Source organism: Plectropomus leopardus, chromosome 2 (genome assembly GCF_026936395.1).
Source record: "Plectropomus leopardus strain MGB_pleo_1.0 chromosome 2, ASM2693639v1, whole genome shotgun sequence".
Classification (NCBI taxonomy): domain Eukaryota; kingdom Metazoa; phylum Chordata; class Actinopteri; order Perciformes; family Serranidae; genus Plectropomus; species Plectropomus leopardus.
The window spans coordinates 35,331,585-35,351,614 of NC_142177.1; the positions used below are offsets into that span (position 1 = coordinate 35,331,585).

At 39.7% G+C, this 20,030-nt stretch overlaps 1 protein-coding gene across 4 annotated transcripts in view; it reads left to right on the forward strand.

The window, feature by feature from the left end:
* st3gal8 (ST3 beta-galactoside alpha-2,3-sialyltransferase 8) overlaps window positions 1-20,030 on the forward strand; it is a 54,679-nt gene that overhangs the window by 12,776 nt on the left and 21,873 nt on the right. For 3 of the 4 annotated variants that reach the window (XM_088069494.1, XM_088069490.1, XM_088069502.1), the window contains exons 2-8: window positions 3,828-4,207; window positions 4,884-4,998; window positions 5,086-5,224; window positions 6,382-6,575; window positions 6,664-6,843; window positions 7,592-7,637; window positions 8,384-8,503. In XM_088069494.1, coding sequence (XP_087925620.1) covers window positions 4,057-4,207; window positions 4,884-4,998; window positions 5,086-5,224; window positions 6,382-6,575; window positions 6,664-6,843; window positions 7,592-7,637; window positions 8,384-8,503 — 945 coding nt within the window. In that variant the 5' untranslated portion in view covers window positions 3,828-4,056. Of the gene's footprint in view, window positions 1-972; window positions 1,128-3,827; window positions 4,208-4,883; window positions 4,999-5,085; window positions 5,225-6,381; window positions 6,576-6,663; window positions 6,844-7,591; window positions 7,638-8,383; window positions 8,504-20,030 lie in introns of those variants that run through there. The other variant, XM_088069498.1, reaches the window with a different exon arrangement.

Genomic DNA, 20,030 nt, shown 5'->3' on the forward strand with positions numbered 1-20,030 from the left:
TATCACAATCCTCAGCATGTGACAAAACATGGAAAATTTCAATAATATTGTAGTGTGACTTAAATTTTGTGATAATATTATAATGTGGTGCCTCTGGTGAGACTGAACCCTAATGAATACATTAATATTCAGCAAAATAGGATGAGCGAATAGGATTGTCTTGACATGTCTAAAGCTGTAAACAATGAGGACATTCAGTCGACTCTGACTCCGGGGGGACTTCAGTACTTTAATTTGTCATGTGCTTGTGCTTCATGCTTTTCCTTTACTACAGATATTTTGTGTTTTTATAAACACTCAAACACTGCAGATGCTCTTTCTTTCTCTGTTCTGCACCACTCTGGCCTCTGTTACTTACCACCACATTTTAAAGCTGTTGTTTATTCTGCGCTGCTTTGTGTACAATGGCAAAACTAAAACAAAATTGCCCTTATTTGACCAAAATGCGAGTCGACTTTGAGGCTTCTCTGCCGATTATTCTATCATATTATATCTGAATGAAACAAAGTAACATTCAACATCCAAAAGTCCCCTCTGTTACCTAAACTGCTTGACAAAACCACAGAGTTGTGTGTTGTGAAGTCTGAAAAGGATGAGAAACTGAAAAGTGACTGTTGTTTTAGGCTTCAAACAACTCCTCACTCTTCACTGTTTGTTCACTAATCTGTTTAGTTATTTAAATGATTAATTTTTAACAGAGTCATCGATCCTTGTGTTTTCTGTGTGGACTCAGATCAAACATCTGGCTGATCACTTTGTCTCGAACTGTGCTAAAGCCCTTTGTACCACAGCAGGTTTGCACAGTCAACATGGCACACAGTCAACGTCTGTGCTGACATGCTAATACAGGTGCTATTCCAGTAGCACAGCTTCCTGTCGGGAACTTTCCCAACTTTTTCTCATGACAGCACCGCCCTCTCCCGCCTTGGGAAGATACAGATATCGTGAACAAATATGTGTGTGTTGAAATGTTAATCAGTATTTGCCCTGACTCGTCTCAGCTGGTCATGTTTTCCATAATCAGAGTTAGAGAGGTTGAGGAGGAGAGGTAGTGTAGGAGGTGTTACAGAAGTGTTGAGCCAGTTTCCAGGAAGGAAATACACAACATTTTTGCTTTCTCGCTTTCTGTAAGTATTTTTGCCTTTTAGACGAAGTGGCTGACACACAGAGAATCATTAAATGAAGAGACAAAAACGCTCTGTGATGATTGTCAGCTGGACATTTGTGTCGCTGTGGTTGAGTAATTGGTTATTATTTGCTACACCTTCTATACTACACTGACATAGAGAATCTGCTTAACAGGACTGCAGCGGTTTACCAGTTTCATCGTATGAAAAAATGCAAGAAATCTCACTGGTATATCTCGTTTCCTCCTTGACTACTCGTCAGACTTTTTGCACTTGCTTGCCTTAAAGACACGTTTAAAGTTTTAATTATGATAAAACATTTGTTCAACCAAAATTTATTCTGTTTTTATTCCTTAAACATAGTTCCCATGCATCCTTAAAAAGTCTTAAAAGGCACTGAATTCATTAATCTAAAAAAAGGCTTTAATTGGCATTAAAAGTCTTAAAAATGCTAAGACAAACAGTGTTTCCTTTGTGTGGCGGTAGCTGATGGTAGAGGCAGGGGGCGGCAAACTTTGAGATAGAGATAGATGGACTTTGTTGTCCACCTAAGAGGAAATTTGGCCTTGCTCAGGCACTGCAAAGCTACATATAAACTGTTTATATAATAATAAATAATCAAATAATCTGTTTTGTTTTGTTTTGTTTTTGCGCGTGTGTGTCTGTTTTATCATTCTGTGTCCCCTCTCTAAACTCTAAAGGTTTTGCAGTTCCACTAAAACAGCACATATGGGACTCTGAGCTGTGGCCAGAGGCATAATATTTTTGGGTTGTCTGTACCTTCGTCCGTACATTCATCCGTTAGTTTGTCCATTCGTGCATGTCCCATTCTTGTGAATGCCATATCTCAAAAAAAGTTAGTCTAAGTTCCTTCAGCATCAATTTGAGGAGTTTGTGTGCGGGGTGAATAAGTGATCTGTTATAATTGTAAAGGCAGGGAGGGGTTGTGGATCGAGAGGTGGCACGGTTGGTGACTGGTTGTGTCTTAGCCCTCCTCCCAGCCCTGCCCATTTTTGATACTTCTTTCAGATTCCAGTGAGGAGGCACCCAAGCCAAACATGGGGGGTTTAGTGACTCTTATGTCACTCACCCTAACCCAAAATGTAGAATTAACTCTTTACAGAGTGAAATTTGTATCAACACCACAAACACCATCAACTCCTGAATTTGAAATCTCCTCAATTCACTTTGTAGTTTATTAAATTGTTTTTTTTTCAAGGAGAAGGGATAATTAAGTGATGAATTCAACATAGTCAACCAAAACAGGTTGAAAATAACGTGTGTTTAACTTCTCTCTGTGTTGAGCCTTGTCCTGATGTAACCTTTATGTTAATGTGACACATTCAGTTCAAACTTGGCTTGTGTTTTAGTTTTACAGAAATGTCACAGGTCCAGCCTTGTCAGATTTATGTCAGGACTTGTATGCTTAAAGTTCATTCAGTGGTGAGACAGACGTGTAAAATTCACATCACATGTAAGTAACAAGTTTCAGGTCGGAAAGGAGCTTTGGAGCTTCAGAAGGAAAACTAATGCTATTAGTGCTAAATGTGTGCGCTTGTGTTGAAGCAGTTTCAGCAAATGTTATGAAATAATAAATATTCAGTTACACAACAGAGTAGTGAAGGAATACACACACACACATACACAGATCAGCTGATTCAGAGTGTGCGCACACACACACACACACACTCACACACAGTGAGAGAGAGACATTGAAGCATACAGGAGGAGAGAGCGAGCTGAAACAGGAGAAGCTGAACTGAATCCAGATCTGATTGGTATTCAGAGAGTGAGTCTGTCTGCAGGGAGACATTCCTGCAGGAGGAGAAGGGGAGGTGGGGTGTGGGAGGAGGAGGAGGAAGAGGGAGGAAGAGGGTGACTCCATTCATCAGCAGAAATCAAAAGCTGGACCTCTCTTCCTCTTCCTGTGTTTTTCAAGGTATCAGGCAGTGTGTTTGCTGTTGCTGTAGCCTAGATGATGTCATGATTTCTGAAAAAAACTCTTCTGTCATTATCAGCACCAACATGTGTGGTTATAATACAGGCTTCATGTTCTTCAGGTTGAACGTCACTTTTTTAATTTTTTTTTTTTTTTACTGTTTTTGGTCATTTTCTAGTTGTGATTGGAGTTTCCTGAGAGTAAAGAGAAGCTTTGGTGATTTCATCTCTGTTGTTGCTTTGCACGTTGTTTGCTGTGGATGATTTAATTTTTAAATTTGGTTTGTTATGGATAATTAGTTTGTCATCTGTAATTTGTATTGGATGAATAATTTAAAATTAATTTGTATTAGATAAATAATGTGCTATTGTTTGCTCAGGAAAATTATATACAGAGTTTGTTATGAACTATTATTTTGTCATTAGTTATTATGAATAAATAGTTTGTTAAAGTTTATTATGGGAAATGAATTTTAATGAATTATTTACTATAGGTAAGTTACAGTTATTGGATAACTGATTTGTTAAGTTTGTTTTGGATAACTAGCTTGTTATGGATAATTATGTTATCACATATAGATTATTGTGAAGAAATAATTTGTTTTGAATAGATGTATTGGACTATCATTTTTTGGTTACACCGTTTTTATGAATTATTATTTTTTATAGATTATTATGGATAATTAATTTGTAATGAATAGTTTATCATTGATAATAGATTTGTCATGTCACTGTGTCACTGTGTCTCTCTGTCCGACCCAGGTGTGACCATAGATCCCGTCTCCACCAATCGTAAAGCAGTGTGGTGCACAGGACAGGAAGTTCAGGCTTCATGGAGATGAAGCTGTGTGGAGAGATCACAGGACGAACGAAAAAGTCCAGATGACAACAATGACCAAATATGCTGACATAGCAGGCTGAACGTTGGATTGACAGCTCAACAACACACCCTTCTTCCTCCTGCCACCGCCCGCTCATTGTCCGTCCAGCCATGTTGTTGAGGAGGAAGCTGTGCGTTGCCGTGGTGATCGCTGCCATCCTCTTCCTAATGCTCGCCAGTCAGAGCATCCAGAGGAGACACTTCCTGCCTCTGTCATTAGCTCTGCCCATCAGCAGGGCCACGCCCACCAGCAGGGAGGCAGGTGAGGAGCTGATGACAGCATCACTAGCCTAAAAAAAGTCAGAAACTAAAAGTGTGACAAGACTTAAAAGAAAGGTTTAAAGTGTTCAGTCAAGACAGAAAATATCCAAGACATGACCTGAAAGTTGCTGTTTTGATCAATATTCAAAGAAGAGCGTCCAAAGAGTTCATACTGTTTTGATAAAATTGGTTCCCTGTTTAGTTTAAATGAGGTTTATATTCTACACATTGAAACAGCTTGTGTTGTGCTTCTGTTAAAAAAATAGTAGTTGTGGTTGTAGTGTTACTTTCTTTAAATGCCTTTAGCAAATGTTTAATCAAAACTGAAACTCTCAACATCATATACAGCAAGTGAAGTCAAGTGAAAATTTAAATTACAAATAAAAAATAAAAAGAGCTCCCAGAGGTTTTACAAAGTAAACGTTCCTCCCATGCTAGCACTTTCTCTGTCCTTATTAAATAATTAATTTTATTGACAATCATAAGAATGAAAGGCAGATACAGATAACCGCCATAATGCCAAATATCGGCTCCAATAATTGGCCAGGCAGATAATTTGTCGACCTCTAGTACTATTAGCAGTAGCAGTGATTTGACTGTCTCACAGCGATGATATCAGTGTTAGCGGAGCTCCCATGATGCAGTGTTGTCTGAATCTGTCTTCTTGTATTTTGCAGTAGTCAAACCCACCGCCCCCCCTGCTGCTCTGACCCCTGACCATCCCAGGACAACCCCTCCGCCCAGGACCACCCAACCTGAAGCAGAGGAGAAGCCTGTAGAGCATAACCTGAGGTAACGCCACGCAGGAGGTCACAGACTCTGTATCCCATAATTCACTGTTTTGTCTCTGTCTTATTCCTCTATGTCGTCCTGATGCAGGTCATGTGGTTGTACTGAGTCCTGTATTTCAGACCTGGGGGGGTCAGAATGGTTCAGCCGACGCTATGACCCCAAACAGCAGCCCATCCTCAGAGATACCAACAACAAATTTGACCCTGATGCGCTCAAATGGTGGCTGGTAAGGAAACATTCAGATAACGTACAGTTTCGAATAATGTTACTGGTGCTCTTTCTACTTGAGGATTTATTATGACAAATTATGTTTATGAATCACTCTGAGGTTTGATATCGAGTTTAAAAAATGAGTACTTTAACTTCTCATATGTCATTTTAATGACATACATACTGTGACCTTTTTGACATTTTACAAGTCATATTGATTGCCATGATGAATGTCAGAAAAAAGTGATGAAATAGTATGCCATCAAAAAAGTCACAGTATAGTGTTGCATCGAAAGAGCACAAAAAGGCATAATATATTATGTAGTTTACATAATACACTCTGTCATAAAATTCTAATATAGAAACGTCAAGGTTAGTATTTGATCAAAATGTAATCAGAAAAGTCATAGTATAGTATGTCATCAAAATGGCACAAAAAAAGTCCAACCAAAACATTCTTTTTCCACAGTAGCTAAGAAATAAGATCTTCAGGTGTCCTTTTTGGCTTTCTCTGGTAAGTGATTGTGGTGGAAAAGCAATCACAAAGTGTGAGCCTCTATGCAGAAAATGAATGCAGGCTGCACATTAAGTGACCGGTCAGCACTCAAGTGATGTGTCAACACTGAGAATTGTTAAATCAGCTCATTCACAGACACAAATTGTTGAAGAGTTTGTAAAATAATGCATGATGGCCATACATTGTTTTTCAGTAAATAGTTAGGACCATTCATAAAAATCTGTATTATCAAGAAATATAAATAGAAAAGTCTTAAATTTGTTTCTGTGGAAGCTGTCTGGATGAAGAGACAAATGACTGAGTGTTTTTCCTGCATTTATAGATTAAGTCCTGCTGCAGAAACCATTAGTAGATTAAAGGTGGGGGCTGTAGGGGGGCGGGGGGATGGGGTGGAAATACTGCTAGCATCATCAGTCTGATCCACAATACTGTATATACTTATACTGTGTGAGCTAAAACAACAACCAGAGCTGAGTGTTGTTCAAAACAGGTTTTAAAGCATAAAACACAGAAAGGAATAAAAAACAGCTTTTTGAGCTGTTGGAAAGTATATGTGTATATGTATTTATATGTTTTTTTAAGGAGCTTGACTTCCAGAATATGAATTTAAAAAGCATTTATGTGTAAATATTTCGATTTCCTCCACTTCTCCACAGAGTCTTCAGCGGTCTGGTAATGACCAGACTCTAGAGAAAGTGATGTCAGACATGTTCAAGGTCATTTCCCCGCCCACTGTGGACTTCAGGCCCCTCCCTTCTCATTGCCGTAGTTGCGCCGTGGTTGGCAACTCGGGCAACTTACGGCAGTCAGGAAACGGCATCCTGATCGATTCCCACAACTCAGTTCTCCGGTGCGTGTGTCCATACAAACACAAATCTAAGCCTTCTCTTCATCGTACTATTCCTCCTCCTCATCTTCCTTACTTGAATCCTTTCCAGGATGAACAAGGCGGTGACTCGGGGATTTGAGAAAGACGTTGGGAATCGAACAACGCATCACTTCCTGTACCCGGAGAGTGCAGTGGATGTTGGCCATGGCGTCAGCCTCGTCCTGCTGCCGTTTAAACTCAGAGACCTGGAGTGGCTGACCAGTGCACTGTCCACCGGCGAAGTTAAAATGTAAGAAATATTTATACAAATATATTCAAAATGTAGCAAATACAGAGAGAAAAACACTCAGTTTATTAGGTAAATCTATCTAATAGGCTAATACACCTGTCCTGTCCTGGGGCAATATGATATAAATAGAAATAACAAAATCTGAAAAACACATAAGAAAATATGTTTATAATGTAGCATTTATTTAAAAAAATTATTTATTAAAAAACTATATTTTTCAGAGAATAGACATATCCAAATGCACATTATTCAAAATATATTACAAACGTTAGAAACAGAAACATGGATAGTACAAATACAAAATATACATGTACATCAATATGTATTAATGATTTACTATATGTTTAATTTGCACCAGATAGAATGAATTTGGCATAAAAGCACCTACCAGTGGACAGTATACTAATGTAAACAAAGAGCAGATAAAAACATGCTTTCCGGCCTAAAATGCATACTTATGTAGTCAAAACTTAACACATATCATGAACACAAACAGGGCTGAAATGAGTACTGAGTCTGTTCACCTGCACGGTATATTTTTGGTCACATACAGAAATGATAATAGATGTTTAGAAACTCACAATGGGGCTGATTATTAATATGTATTAAATGAATATTGACATCAGACATCAGTACAAATGGAGTTTATACAATAAAATGCAAGTAGAGAGAAACATAAAAAAACTGTATTTTAATATGCAGTATTCAAAATATATTTTGACCAGTTATTATTTCTATATGTGTTTAGGACCTACATGAGGGTCAAAGAGCGAGTGGAGGCGGATAAAGACAAGGTATGATAAACCCTTTGAACTCTCCAAAGCACACTGTTAAAATTCTGCTTTTGTTGTTACGATCAATTTTTGCTGCCTCAGCACTGTTTTCAATTGTTTTTCTGGAGAAAGTCTCTTCTTCTGCTATTAAGTTTCAGTCAAGTTATAGATTTATCAGTTCCACATTTTATGTATTTGTATGATTTAAAGGTGTAATTTAAGATTTTATTCTGATATGTTGTTGTATCTCACGTTTGCAGTTTCATTTTACTCTTAAAGTGATGAAAATATCATGCAACAGATATTTTTGCAGGTACATAAAAAGCTCACAAACAGTTTGGTTTTTATAACTTCAAAACATAACTTTTATCACAGATGTCTATTGAATGCTCTTTTCCACCTTCAATTACTCTCATCATACAGCTAAACCTAAATTATTTTGATAATCAAAATGTAAAGCACAGGAATAGCAGAAAAGAAGAGCAAATTCAACAAAGTAAATTAAAATAAATTTTTTTACATAACAAAAATTTTTTTTTCCAAAGTTTTTGTCTTCAAGTTCAGTTTTTTGAGAAAATTCATTTGTACTAATGAAATTTAACTGCATTTGCTTATCGAAATGCAAAATATATTAAAAAAAAAAAAACAGCCAGAGAGCAGATGAACTCTAAACACATTAAACATGTTAAAATGGAAAGTGTGTGTGTGTGTGTGTGTGTGTGTGTGTGTGTGTGTGTGTGTGTGTGTGTGTGTGTGTGTGTGTATAGGTTCTGGTGGTGAACCCGGTGTTTTTCAAGTATGCTCACGATCGGTGGACCGAAGGACATGGTCGCTACCCATCCACAGGCATGTTGGCCATCATCTTCGCTCTGCACACCTGTGACAAGGTAAGAAGGAGGGGGTGGAGTCTGCACCGTCATCTCTAGTATTCTCAAACTACACACAGTATGGTCAAAATTTATTTTTTAGTCAAACTTAAGTTGTCACTACAAACTGTAGTAAAAAGCAGAGAGAAAAGACTGGACTAGTATTGCGAAAAAAGTCCAATTTTGACCCCTCCTAAGAACAGCTGAAAATAACATAGAATAGGTTGTAGAGACGCGTCATACTATACAAAGTGGAATAAAGGTCCAAAAAGGCCAAAACCCTCATAATTTAGCATGTCAAAAAAATGGCCAAAGAGGCAATATTATAGTATGTTGAAAAAAGTCAAATTTTGACCCCTCCTAAAAATGGCTGAAAATGAAATAGAATAGCTTGCACAGATGCGCCACACTGTGCAAAGTGGGAATTATGGTCCAAAAAGGCCATAAACCTCATAATTTAGCATGTCAAAAAAAATGGCGAGAAAGGCAATAGTATATTATGGCGAAAAAAGTCAAATTTTGACCCCTCCTAAAAATGGCTGAAAATGACTTAGAATATCTTGTAGAGACGCGTCATATTATAAAAAGTGGGAATAAAGGTCCAAAAAATGCCAAAAACCTCATAATTTAGCATGTCAAAAAAATGGCGAAAAAAGTCAAATTTTGACCCCTCTTAAAAATGGCTGAAAATTACCTAGAATACCTTGTAGAGACACGTCACATTGATCAAAGTGGGAATAAAGGTCCAAAAAATGCCAAAAATCTCATAATTTGGCATGTCAAAAAAATGGCAAGAAAGGAAATAGTATAGTATGGCGAAAAAAGTCAAATTTTGACCCCTCCTAAAAATGGCTGAAAATGACCTAGAATAGCTTGTAGAGACGCATCATATTATAAAAAGTGTGAATAAAGGCCAAAAAAAGTGCAAAAACCAAATAATTTGTCATGTCAAAAAAAAATGGCAAGAAAGGCAATAGTATAGTATGGCGAAAAAAGTCAAATTTTGACCCCTCCTAAAAATGGCTGAAAATGACTTAGAATAGCTTGTAGAGACGCGTCATATCATAAAAAGTGGGAATTATGGTCCAAAAAGGCCAAAAACTTCATAATTTGGCATCTCAAAAAAAAATGGCGAAAGAGGCAATAGTATAGTATGGCGAAAAAAGTCAAATTTTGACCCCTCCTAAAAATGGCTGAAAACGACTAAGAATAGCTTGTAGAGACGCGTCATATTATAAAAAGTGTGAATAAAGGTCCAAAAAGGCCAAAAACCTCATAATTTGGCATGTCAAAAAAAATGGTGAGAAAGGCAATAGTATAGTATGGCGAAAAAAGTCAAATTTTGACCCCTCCTAAAAATGGCTGAAAATGACCTAGAATAGCTTGTAGAGACGCGTCATATTGGTCAAAGTGGGAATAAAGGTCCAAAAAATGCCAAAAACCTCATAATTTAGCATGTCAAAAAAAAAATGGCGAGAAAGGCAATAGTATAGTATGGCGAAAAAAGTCAAATTTTGACCCCTCCTAAAACTGGCTGAAAATGACCTAGAATAGCTTGTAGAGACGCGTCATATTGGTCAAAGTGGGAATAAAGGTCCAAAAAATGCCAAAAACCTCATAATTTAGCATGTCAAAAAAAAAAGGTGAAAGAGGCAATAGTATAGTATGGCAAAAAAAGTCAAATTTTGACCCCTCCTAAAAATGGCTGAAAATGACCTAGAATAGCTTGTAGAGACGCGTCATATTGGTCAAAGTGGGAATAAAGGTCCAAAAAGGCCAAAAACCTCATAATTTAGCATGTCAAAAAAACTGGCAAAAGAGGCAATAGTATAGTATGGCGAAAAAAGTCAAATTTTGACCCCTCCTAAAAATAGGTGGAAATGACCTAGAATAGCTTGTAGAGACGCATCATATTGGTCAAAGTGGGAATAAAGGTCCAAAAAATGCCAAAAACCTCATAATTTAGCATGTCAAAAAAACTGGCAAAAGAGGCAATAGTATAGTATGGCGAAAAAAGTCAAATTTTGACCCCTCCTAAAAATGGCTGAAAATGACTTAGAATAGCTTGTAGAGACACGTCATATTATAAAAAGTGGGAATAAAGGTCCAAAAAGGCAAAAAACCTCATAATTTGGCATGTCAAAAAAAAATGGTGAGAAAGGCAATAGTATAGTATGGCGAAAAAAGTCAAATTTTGACCCCTCCTAAAAATGGCTGAAAACGACTTAGAATAGCTTGTAGAGACGCGTCATATTATAAAAAGTGGGAATTACGGTCCAAAAAGGCCAAAAACCTCATAATTTGGCATGTCAAAAAACATGGTGAGAAAGGCAATAGTATAGTATGGCGAAAAAAGTCAAATTTTGACCCCTCCTAAAAATGGCTGAAAATGACTTAGAATAGCTTGTAGAGACGCGTCATATTATAAAAAGTGTGAATAAAAGTCCAAAAAATGCCAAAAACCTCATAACCACGCTGACGCATGGTTTTGCGCATGCGTCAGCGTTTTGCGTGTTTTGAGCGTACGGCCAGTTACTCTGTCATGAACTAACGTTTTTCTCTACTTTTAAAGCGACTTCTTATACTTCTTACTTTTAGACTGTGGTTGTTTTACCTTCATCTTTTAACGAGGTCGAAGATTTTAACCATCGCACGTTTGGGTCTTTAGTTTATCCGGCCTACCGGACTCTATGGACTAGCTTAGCAGGTTTGTTTTTAGCCTGGTGGCTAGGCTAATCGCTCGCTCCTGTGTAAACTTTTAAGCTTTTAAACTCACACAACTTCTGCGGACAAACTAACTGCCTTGGTGGCACGCATGAGCGAACACAGACGACAAACTAAACAGAAGTGACCCGGAAAAATCCGGTTTTGTCCCTCTGTTTATCGCGAGCTTCTTAGCTAACCTAAGCTATGCTACATGGCTACCGCCATGTCCCCTGAAGACCATCATCTCCAACTAAGGAAAGCGGAAAAAAAGATCGCTGACCTGTTGAATGATGTCCGCCGGCTCTCCGAGGAACTGAGGAGTAAGGAAGCCCAGCTGGACCAGTGTATGACCATCGCCCACGAGCAATGTCTCCGGATCTCCTCGTATTCAGCGGCTCTCCAGGACACGGTGCCCTGGGATCCCACCGGTCCGCGGCCATCCTTCTGCTCCACCCCGCGTCTCCAGCGCTCATGGGCTGAGGTGGTTACCCGTGGCCGATCTAGGACCTTGGCTGGAACCACCTCGCCTCCACTCCTACTCTCCAACCGCTTTGAGGCTCTGTCGCAGTAGGCTGGTGCTCCAGGCGATGGTCAGTGTCTGAGCTCCCCTCTAGAGGCTGCTGCACCGTCCCCGCCTCGGACCGACGCGGTGACCGCAGCTCACCACCCAGGAGACACTCCTCCCACCGGTCCCACAGGTCCCTCCTCATCGGCGGGCACCAAGGCAGCGGCGCCCCGCTGCCGCACCGGTCTGTCATCTCCGCTGCAGCCTCCGGGTGGGCCCCACCGCTGCGCCGCTGGAGTACGGGACCAACAGCTGCCATCCCGGGCAACGTCTTCGGCCACGCGTATGAGGCTGCTGAAGAACGCTGTCCGAAGACATCCCGCGACCACCCATAGCAGCCGGGTTCCGGATACCCTCAACGGGCAGTGGCTGCCCTCGCTCCGCGACCGACACCACCCGGGTCCTAACGGTCTGATTTGACCAGTGTTCGTGCTGCACAACAACAGCGCGCTCCTCCGCTGGGGCTTACCTGGGAATTCCTCCGTGAGGCACGGAGCCACACGCCCCGCTCTCCACCATCCATGGCCCAGTCACAAAATGCACGCACTGGAGGAGGCGCACCTGCCCTCTGTGCTGGTGGTTGGGACCTCCATGGTCAGGCACGTGGCAGTGCATGGCGGCCGGACCTTCTGCCACCCTGGCGACGGGTCAGGGACGTTGCATCCTCCGCTCTGCAGCTGAGTGCTCAGCATAGCTCAGCCTCTACACTGGTCCTGGAGGCCGGCATCAACGACCTAAAATACCAGCAGTCGGAGCTTCTTAAACGGGACTTCGCCACCCTAATTGACCACCTGCTGGACACGGGGAAGCGGTTAATTATCTCAGGCCCGCTTCCCTCGTTACGGTGGCGTCACCACCTCCCGCGCCGTCAGCTGCACGTGTGGTTGAAGGGATACTGCCTGGGAAAAGGTATCCCATTTGTTGACAACTTTGCAGCTTTTTTAAACAGGCCCCACCTTTTCAAACACGACGGCCTCCACCCAAACAAGAATGGTTCACATCTTTTATCTGTGAACATTGACTTGACTATCCGTTCATGCTCCACACCCTCCTCCTGACTCACTAATGACACTGCACTTACAGACCCCTGCCTCCCAATTACCTTCACCTCCACTGTCACCCACCACTATACAGGCGCAGGATAATATTCAGACAATCAAAACCAGAATTACAAACAACAGACAGGTAAGACCAGGGTCTGTTCATAGAAATAACTGTATTTTAAAAAATCCCCGAAGTTGGAGGTGACAAGCACACGTCCAGTGCAGACACTAAAATAGCTGTCCTGAATGTGCGCTCCCTTTTAAACAAATCATTTATTATAAATGATATTATTGTAGACAACGACTTAGACATCATTCTACTGACAGAGACATGGCTTGGCACTGATGCACCTGTCGTTCTCACTGAGGCTTCCCCACCAAATTTTAACTTTTTATTTTCAACTCGAGAGGGCAAAAAAGGAGGCGGAACTGCTTCAATTACAAAGATTACCATGTGCTCAAATGAAGTATTTTTTAACAACTTCGTATCATTTGAGTATCATGCCTTTGTTTTTAACAACCCCATTCTTTGCTTAACCGTCTACAGACCACCCAGGTACTCATCATCTTTTATCAATGAATTTTCGAAACTTTTATCAATTATCTATAGTAAATACAATAGAATTTTAATAACTGGTGATTTTAACTTGCACATGGACAATTCCTCAGACACAGTGTCCAGAGAATTTTTAAACCTTTTACACTGCCTAGATTTTAGACAGCATGTCACACAGCCAACTCACAGCAGAAGCGCACCCTGGACCTGGTCATAACTTATGGCCTGTCCATTGGTGGGCCATCTGTTGTGGATCTGGCTGTGTCTGACCACTTTGTGTGTTTTTTACAGTCACCAGTTTTAATCAACGGAGGCCCCGGTGAGATCAGTGAGGAAACGCTACCTAACTTCTGAAGTGGCTGCAAAGTTTATCCGGATTTTACAGAGCACTCCAGCAGATATTTTACCAGCACCATGTGATTTCATTGTTGACAGTTTTAACAATAAATTAAAGACAACACTGGACACAGTGGCCCCACTTCAATTGAAGACTGTTAAAACAAAACCTACACCGCCCTGGAGAAATATGAACATCAAAAAGCTGAAGAGAAACTGCAGGAGTGCTGAGAGGAGATGGCGAAAGTCAAAGTTAACAGTTCACTACGAAATATTCCGTGAACACCTCAAAACCTACAATAACACTGTCAAACAGGCAAGAATTTCTCACTTTCAAAAATTAATCAACGACCATAAAACCAACCCAAAATTCCTCTTCTCCACAATCGACCTTTTAACAAATGCAAATTTTAATAGACCCTCCAAGATACCAAGTGATGCCCTTTAGAGGATTTTGCAGACCACTTCAGAAGTAAAATCAATGACATCAGATCAGTCTTTTACCGCATCAGATTTTAAGTGTCTACTCACCGGATCATTGATTTTACGGAGGAAACACTGGAGAGTTTTTCCTGGTAGATGCGAGGACACTTGGTCGAGTTTTCTCCCAAGTAAAGCCCACAACCTGCCTCTTAGACCCAATTCCCACTCCATTTTTAAAACGTTTCATGCATTCTTTGAGGAACAATTGATATACATGGTGAATTGCTCTCTTCAGGCGGTGTCTTCCCACCTCCTTTAAAACGGCGGTGGTGAAACCCTTCTGAAGAAGAGCAATTTAGATCCCAACATTTTTAATAATTATCGACCTGTATCGAACTTACCATTCTTAAGTAAAATCTTGGAAAAACTTGTGTTTAACCAAGTAAATGACTTTTTAACCACAAATAACATTTTAGAGAGGTGTCAGTCTGGTTTTAGGATGAATCACAGTACCGAGACGGCCCTTGTAAAGATTTTAAATGACATCAGGCTCAACTTAGATAACCATAAAATCACTGTCTTGGTACTACTGGATCTAACCGCCGCCTTCGATACAGTAGACCATCACATTTTATTAAATAGACTGAGGAACCTGGTCGGCCTCTCTGGTACTGTTCTGAACTGGTTTCACTCCTACCTCACAGATCGACACTTCTTTGTAAGTATGGATACATGTTCCTCAGGAATCCATGAGATAAAGTGTGGGGTTCCCCAAGGGTCAATTTTAGGCCCAACTCTTTTTAATCTGTACATGCTTCCCCTTGGGGACGTCATCAGGAGTCACGGCATCAGCTTTCATAGTTATGCTGACGATACTCAACTGTACATCGCTGTGTCTCCTGATGACACAGGGCCTATTGATGCCCTTTTAACTGCATTTCAGACATAAATTCATGGATGGCAGCAAATTTCCTACAGCTCAACCAGGACAAAACAGAGGTTTTAGTCATCGGTCCTGAAGGCCAGAAAGAGAGACTTTACCAAAGTTACAGGCTTTTAGAACATCACAATCTGTAACAAATCTGGGTGTGATTTTTGACTCTGAGCTTACTTTTATCCCACACATCAAAAACACAACAAAAATTGGTTTTTATCATCTAAAGAACATAGCCAGAGTCCGCCCGTTTCTCTCTCAGGCCAGCACGGAGGTACTGATGCATGCTTTTATCTCTTGTCGTCTAGATTATTGTAATGCCCTGCTCTCTGGTCTTCCCAAAAAGAGCATTTCCAATTTACAACTATTGCAGAACTCGGCCGCACGAGTGCTGACGAGGACCAGAGGGCGGGAGCATATTACACGGTTTTAAAATCGCTTCATTGGCTCCCGGTGCGTTTCAGGATTGATTTTAAGGTTCTTTTACTTGTTTTAAGTGTCTCAAAGGTCTTGGGCCTTCTTACCTAACTGAGCTGCTTTTACCTTATCAACCTCGCGGACCCTGAGGTCCTCCGGCACTGGCCTTTTAACCATACCACAAGTTAGCTCTAAAAGAAATGGGAGGCGGCTTTCAGTTACTATGGCCCCGTCTGTGGAACAGCCTCCCGGAGAACCTCAGGATCACAGACAGTGTTGAGGTTTTAAAAGAGGCTCAAGACCCATCTTTTCAATCAGGCTTTTAACTAACTAACTAACTATTTATTTATTTATTCTCCTTTTTTATTTTATCTTATCCCACTGTTTTAGTCTCCCATTTATTTATCTATCTAATTATTAGCGGTTATAACCTTTAATCTATTTTACTGTGCACTTGTATTCTTTGTCTTATTTTACTGTTTCAGTCCCTTACGTTCTTAGGTTTTATGTTCTTTACCTTATTTTATTGTGTTAGTTTTTAGCTCCAGTGTTTCCTCATCGGGGCCTACCGGACTGGGAGTGGTCTCTGGTCCACCATTGGGGGTGCTGTACCGTGGACTGTTTCGGCCCGGGTGGCTAGAGGGCTCGGCATCTTGGTGCGGGCACTCCTGTCCGCCCGGGTTGGGATGGTCTCTGTGGCGGCGCCCCGGCGGTGCTGGACCGTGACCTCTCTCAGTGAGGTTGGCCCCCAAAGGTAGCTTCTCCCTCGCCTCAGGTCTCAGTGCCTAGCCATGTCTCTTTAGTAACAATTGGTGTGTGTTGGTGTATGTGTGCGTGTGTGTGGGTGGTAAGGGTGGATGTTCGGGTGCCTTTGCGAATATGTGTGGGAATATCTACATGATTGTGTGTGTGTTGTTGCGTACGCGTCTAGGTGGGGTGGGAGGGTCAGGCTGTCTGTATTTTTCTTGATTTTCATTAATGTTTTTCATTTCTGTTATTGTTTTTAATCTCTGTGAGGCACTTTGTGTTACTCTTTGTATGAAAAGTGCCATACAAATAAAGATTTGATTGATTGATTGATGTCAAAAAAATTGGCAAAAGAGGCAATAGTATAGTATGGCGAAAAAAGTCAAATTTTGACCCCTCCTAAAAATGGCTGAAAACGACTTAGAATAGCTTGTAGAGACGCGTCATATTATAAAAAGTGGGAATTACGGTCCAAAAAGGCCAAAAACCTCATAATTTAGCATGTCAAAAAAAATTGGCAAAACAGGCAATAGTATAGTATGGTGAAAAAAGTCAAATTTTGACCCCTCCTAAAAATGGCTGAAAATGACTTAGAATAGCTTGTAGAGACGTGTCATATTATAAAAAGTGGGAATTACGGTCCAAAAAGGCCAAAAACCTCATAATTTGGCATGTCAAAAAAAATGGTGAGAAAGGCAATAGTATAGTATGGCGAAAAAAGTCAAATTTTGACCCCTCCTAAAAATGGCTGAAAACGACTTAGAATAGCTTGTAGAGACGCGTCATATTATAAAAAGTGGAATTACGGTCCAAAAATGCCAAAAACCTCATAATTTGGCATGTCAAAAAAAATGGTGAGAAAGGCAATAGTATAGTATGGCGAAAAAAGTCAAATTTTGACCCCTCCTAAAAATGGCTGAAAATGACCTAGAATAGCTTGTAGAGACGCGTCATATTGGTCAAAGTGGGAATAAAGGTCCAAAAAATGCCATAAACCTCATAATTTAGCATGTCAAAAAAAAATGGCGAGAAAGGCAATAGTATAGTATGGCGAAAAAAGTCAAATTTTGACCCCTCCTAAAACTGGCTGAAAATGACCTAGAATAGCTTGTAGAGACGCGTCATATTGGTCAAAGTGGGAATAAAGGTCCAAAAAATGCCAAAAACCTCATAATTTAGCATGTCAAAAAAAAAGGTGAAAGAGGCAATAGTATAGTATGGCAAAAAAAGTCAAATTTTGACCCCTCCTAAAAATGGCTGAAAATGACCTAGAATAGCTTGTAGAGACGCGTCATATTGGTCAAAGTGGGAATAAAGGTCCAAAAAGGCCAAAAACCTCATAATTTAGCATGTCAAAAAAACTGGCAAAAGAGGCAATAGTATAGTATGGCGAAAAAAGTCAAATTTTGACCCCTCCTAAAAATAGGTGGAAATGACCTAGAATAGCTTGTAGAGACGCATCATATTGGTCAAAGTGGGAATAAAGGTCCAAAAAATGCCAAAAACCTCATAATTTAGCATGTCAAAAAAACTGGCAAAAGAGGCAATAGTATAGTATGGCGAAAAAAGTCAAATTTTGACCCCTCCTAAAAATGGCTGAAAATGACTTAGAATAGCTTGTAGAGACGCGTCATATTATAAAAAAGTGGGAATAAAGGTCCAAAAGCCAAAAAACCTCATAATTTGGCATGTCAAAAAAAATGGTGAGAAAGGCAATAGTATAGTATGGCGAAAAAAGTCAAATTTTGACCCCTCCTAAAAATGGCTGAAAACGACTTAGAATAGCTTGTAGAGACGCGTCATATTATAAAAAGTGGGAATTACGGTCCAAAAAGGCCAAAAACCTCATAATTTGGCATGTCAAAAAAAATGGTGAGAAAGGCAATAGTATAGTATGGCGAAAAAAGTCAAATTTTGACCCCTCCTAAAAATGGCTGAAAATGACTTAGAATAGCTTGTAGAGACGCGTCATATTATAAAAAGTGTGAATAAAAGTCCAAAAAATGCCAAAAACCTCATAATTTAGCATGTCAAAAAAATTGGCAAAAGAGGCAATAGTATAGTATGGCGAAAAAAGTCAAATTTTGACCCCTCCTAAAAATGGCTGAAAACGACTTAGAATAGCTTGTAGAGACGCGTCATATTATAAAAAGTGGGAATTACGGTCCAAAAAGGCCAAAAACCTCATAATTTGGCATGGTAAAAAAAATTGGCAAAACAGGCAATAGTATAGTATGGCGAAAAAAGTCAAATTTTGACCCCTCCTAAAAATGGCTGAAAATGACTTAGAATAGCTTGTAGAGACACGTCATCTTATAAAAAGTGGGAATTACGGTCCAAAAAGGCCAAAAACCTCATAATTTGGCATGTCAAAAAAAATGGTGAGAAAGGCAATAGTATAGTATGGCGAAAAAAGTCAAATTTTGACCCCTCCTAAAAATGGCTGAAAATGACCTAGAATAGCTTGTAGAGACGCGTCATATTGGTCAAAGTGGGAATAAAGGTCCAAAAAATGCCAAAAACCTCATAATTTAGCATGTCAAAAAAAATGGCGAAAGAGGCAATAGTATAGTATGGCGAAAAAAGTCAAATTTTGAGCCCTCCTAAAAATGGCTGAAAACGACTTAGAATAGCTTGTAGAGACGCGTCATATTATAAAAAGTGGGAATAAAGGTCCAAAAAGGCCAAAAACCTCATAATTTGGCATGTCAAAAAAAATGGTGAAAGAGGCAATAGTATAGTATGGCGAAAAAAGTCAAATTTTGACCCCTCCTAAAACTGGCTGAAAACGACCTAGAATAGCTTGTAGAGACGCGTCATATTGGTCAAAGTGGGAATAAAGGTCCAAAAAATGCCAAAAACCTCATAATTTAGCATGTCAAAAAAAAAGGTGAAAGAGGCAATAGTATAGTATGGCAAAAAAAGTCAAATTTTGACCCCTCCTAAAAATGGCTGAAAATGACCTAGAATAGCTTGTAGAGACGCGTCATATTGGTCAAAGTGGGAATAAAGGTCCAAAAAGGCCAAAAACCTCATAATTTAGCATGTCAAAAAAACTGGCAAAAGAGGCAATAGTATAGTATGGCGAAAAAAGTCAAATTTTGACCCCTCCTAAAAATGGCTGAAAATGACTTAGAATAGCTTGTAGAGACGCGTCATATTATAAAAAGTGGGAATAAAGGTCCAAAAAGGCAAAAAACCTCATAATTTGGCATGTCAAAAAAAAATGGTGAGAAAGGCAATAGTATAGTATGGCGAAAAAAGTCAAATTTTGACCCCTCCTAAAATGGCTGAAAAGCGACTTAGAATAGCTTGTAGAGACGCGTCATATTATAAAAAGTGGAATTACGGTCCAAAAGGCCAAAAACCTCATAATTTGGCATGTCAAAAAAATGGTGAGAAAGGCAATAGTAGAGTATGGCGAAAAAAGTCAAATTTTGACCCCTCCTAAAAATGGCTGAAAACGACTTAGAATAGCTTGTAGAGACGCGTCATATTATAAAAAGTGTGAATAAAAGTCCAAAAAATGCCAAAAACCTCATAATTTAGCATGTCAAAAAAATTGGCAAAAGAGGCAATAGTATAGTATGGCGAAAAAAGTCAAATTTTGACCCCTCCTAAAACTGGCTGAAAACGACTTAGAATAGCTTGTAGAGACGCGTCATATTATAAAAAGTGGGAATTACGGTCCAAAAATGCCAAAAACCTCATAATTTGGCATGTCAAAAAAAATGGTGAGAAAGGCAATAGTATAGTATGGCGAAAAAAGTCAAATTTTGACCCCTCCTAAAAATGGCTGAAAACGACTTAGAATAGCTTGT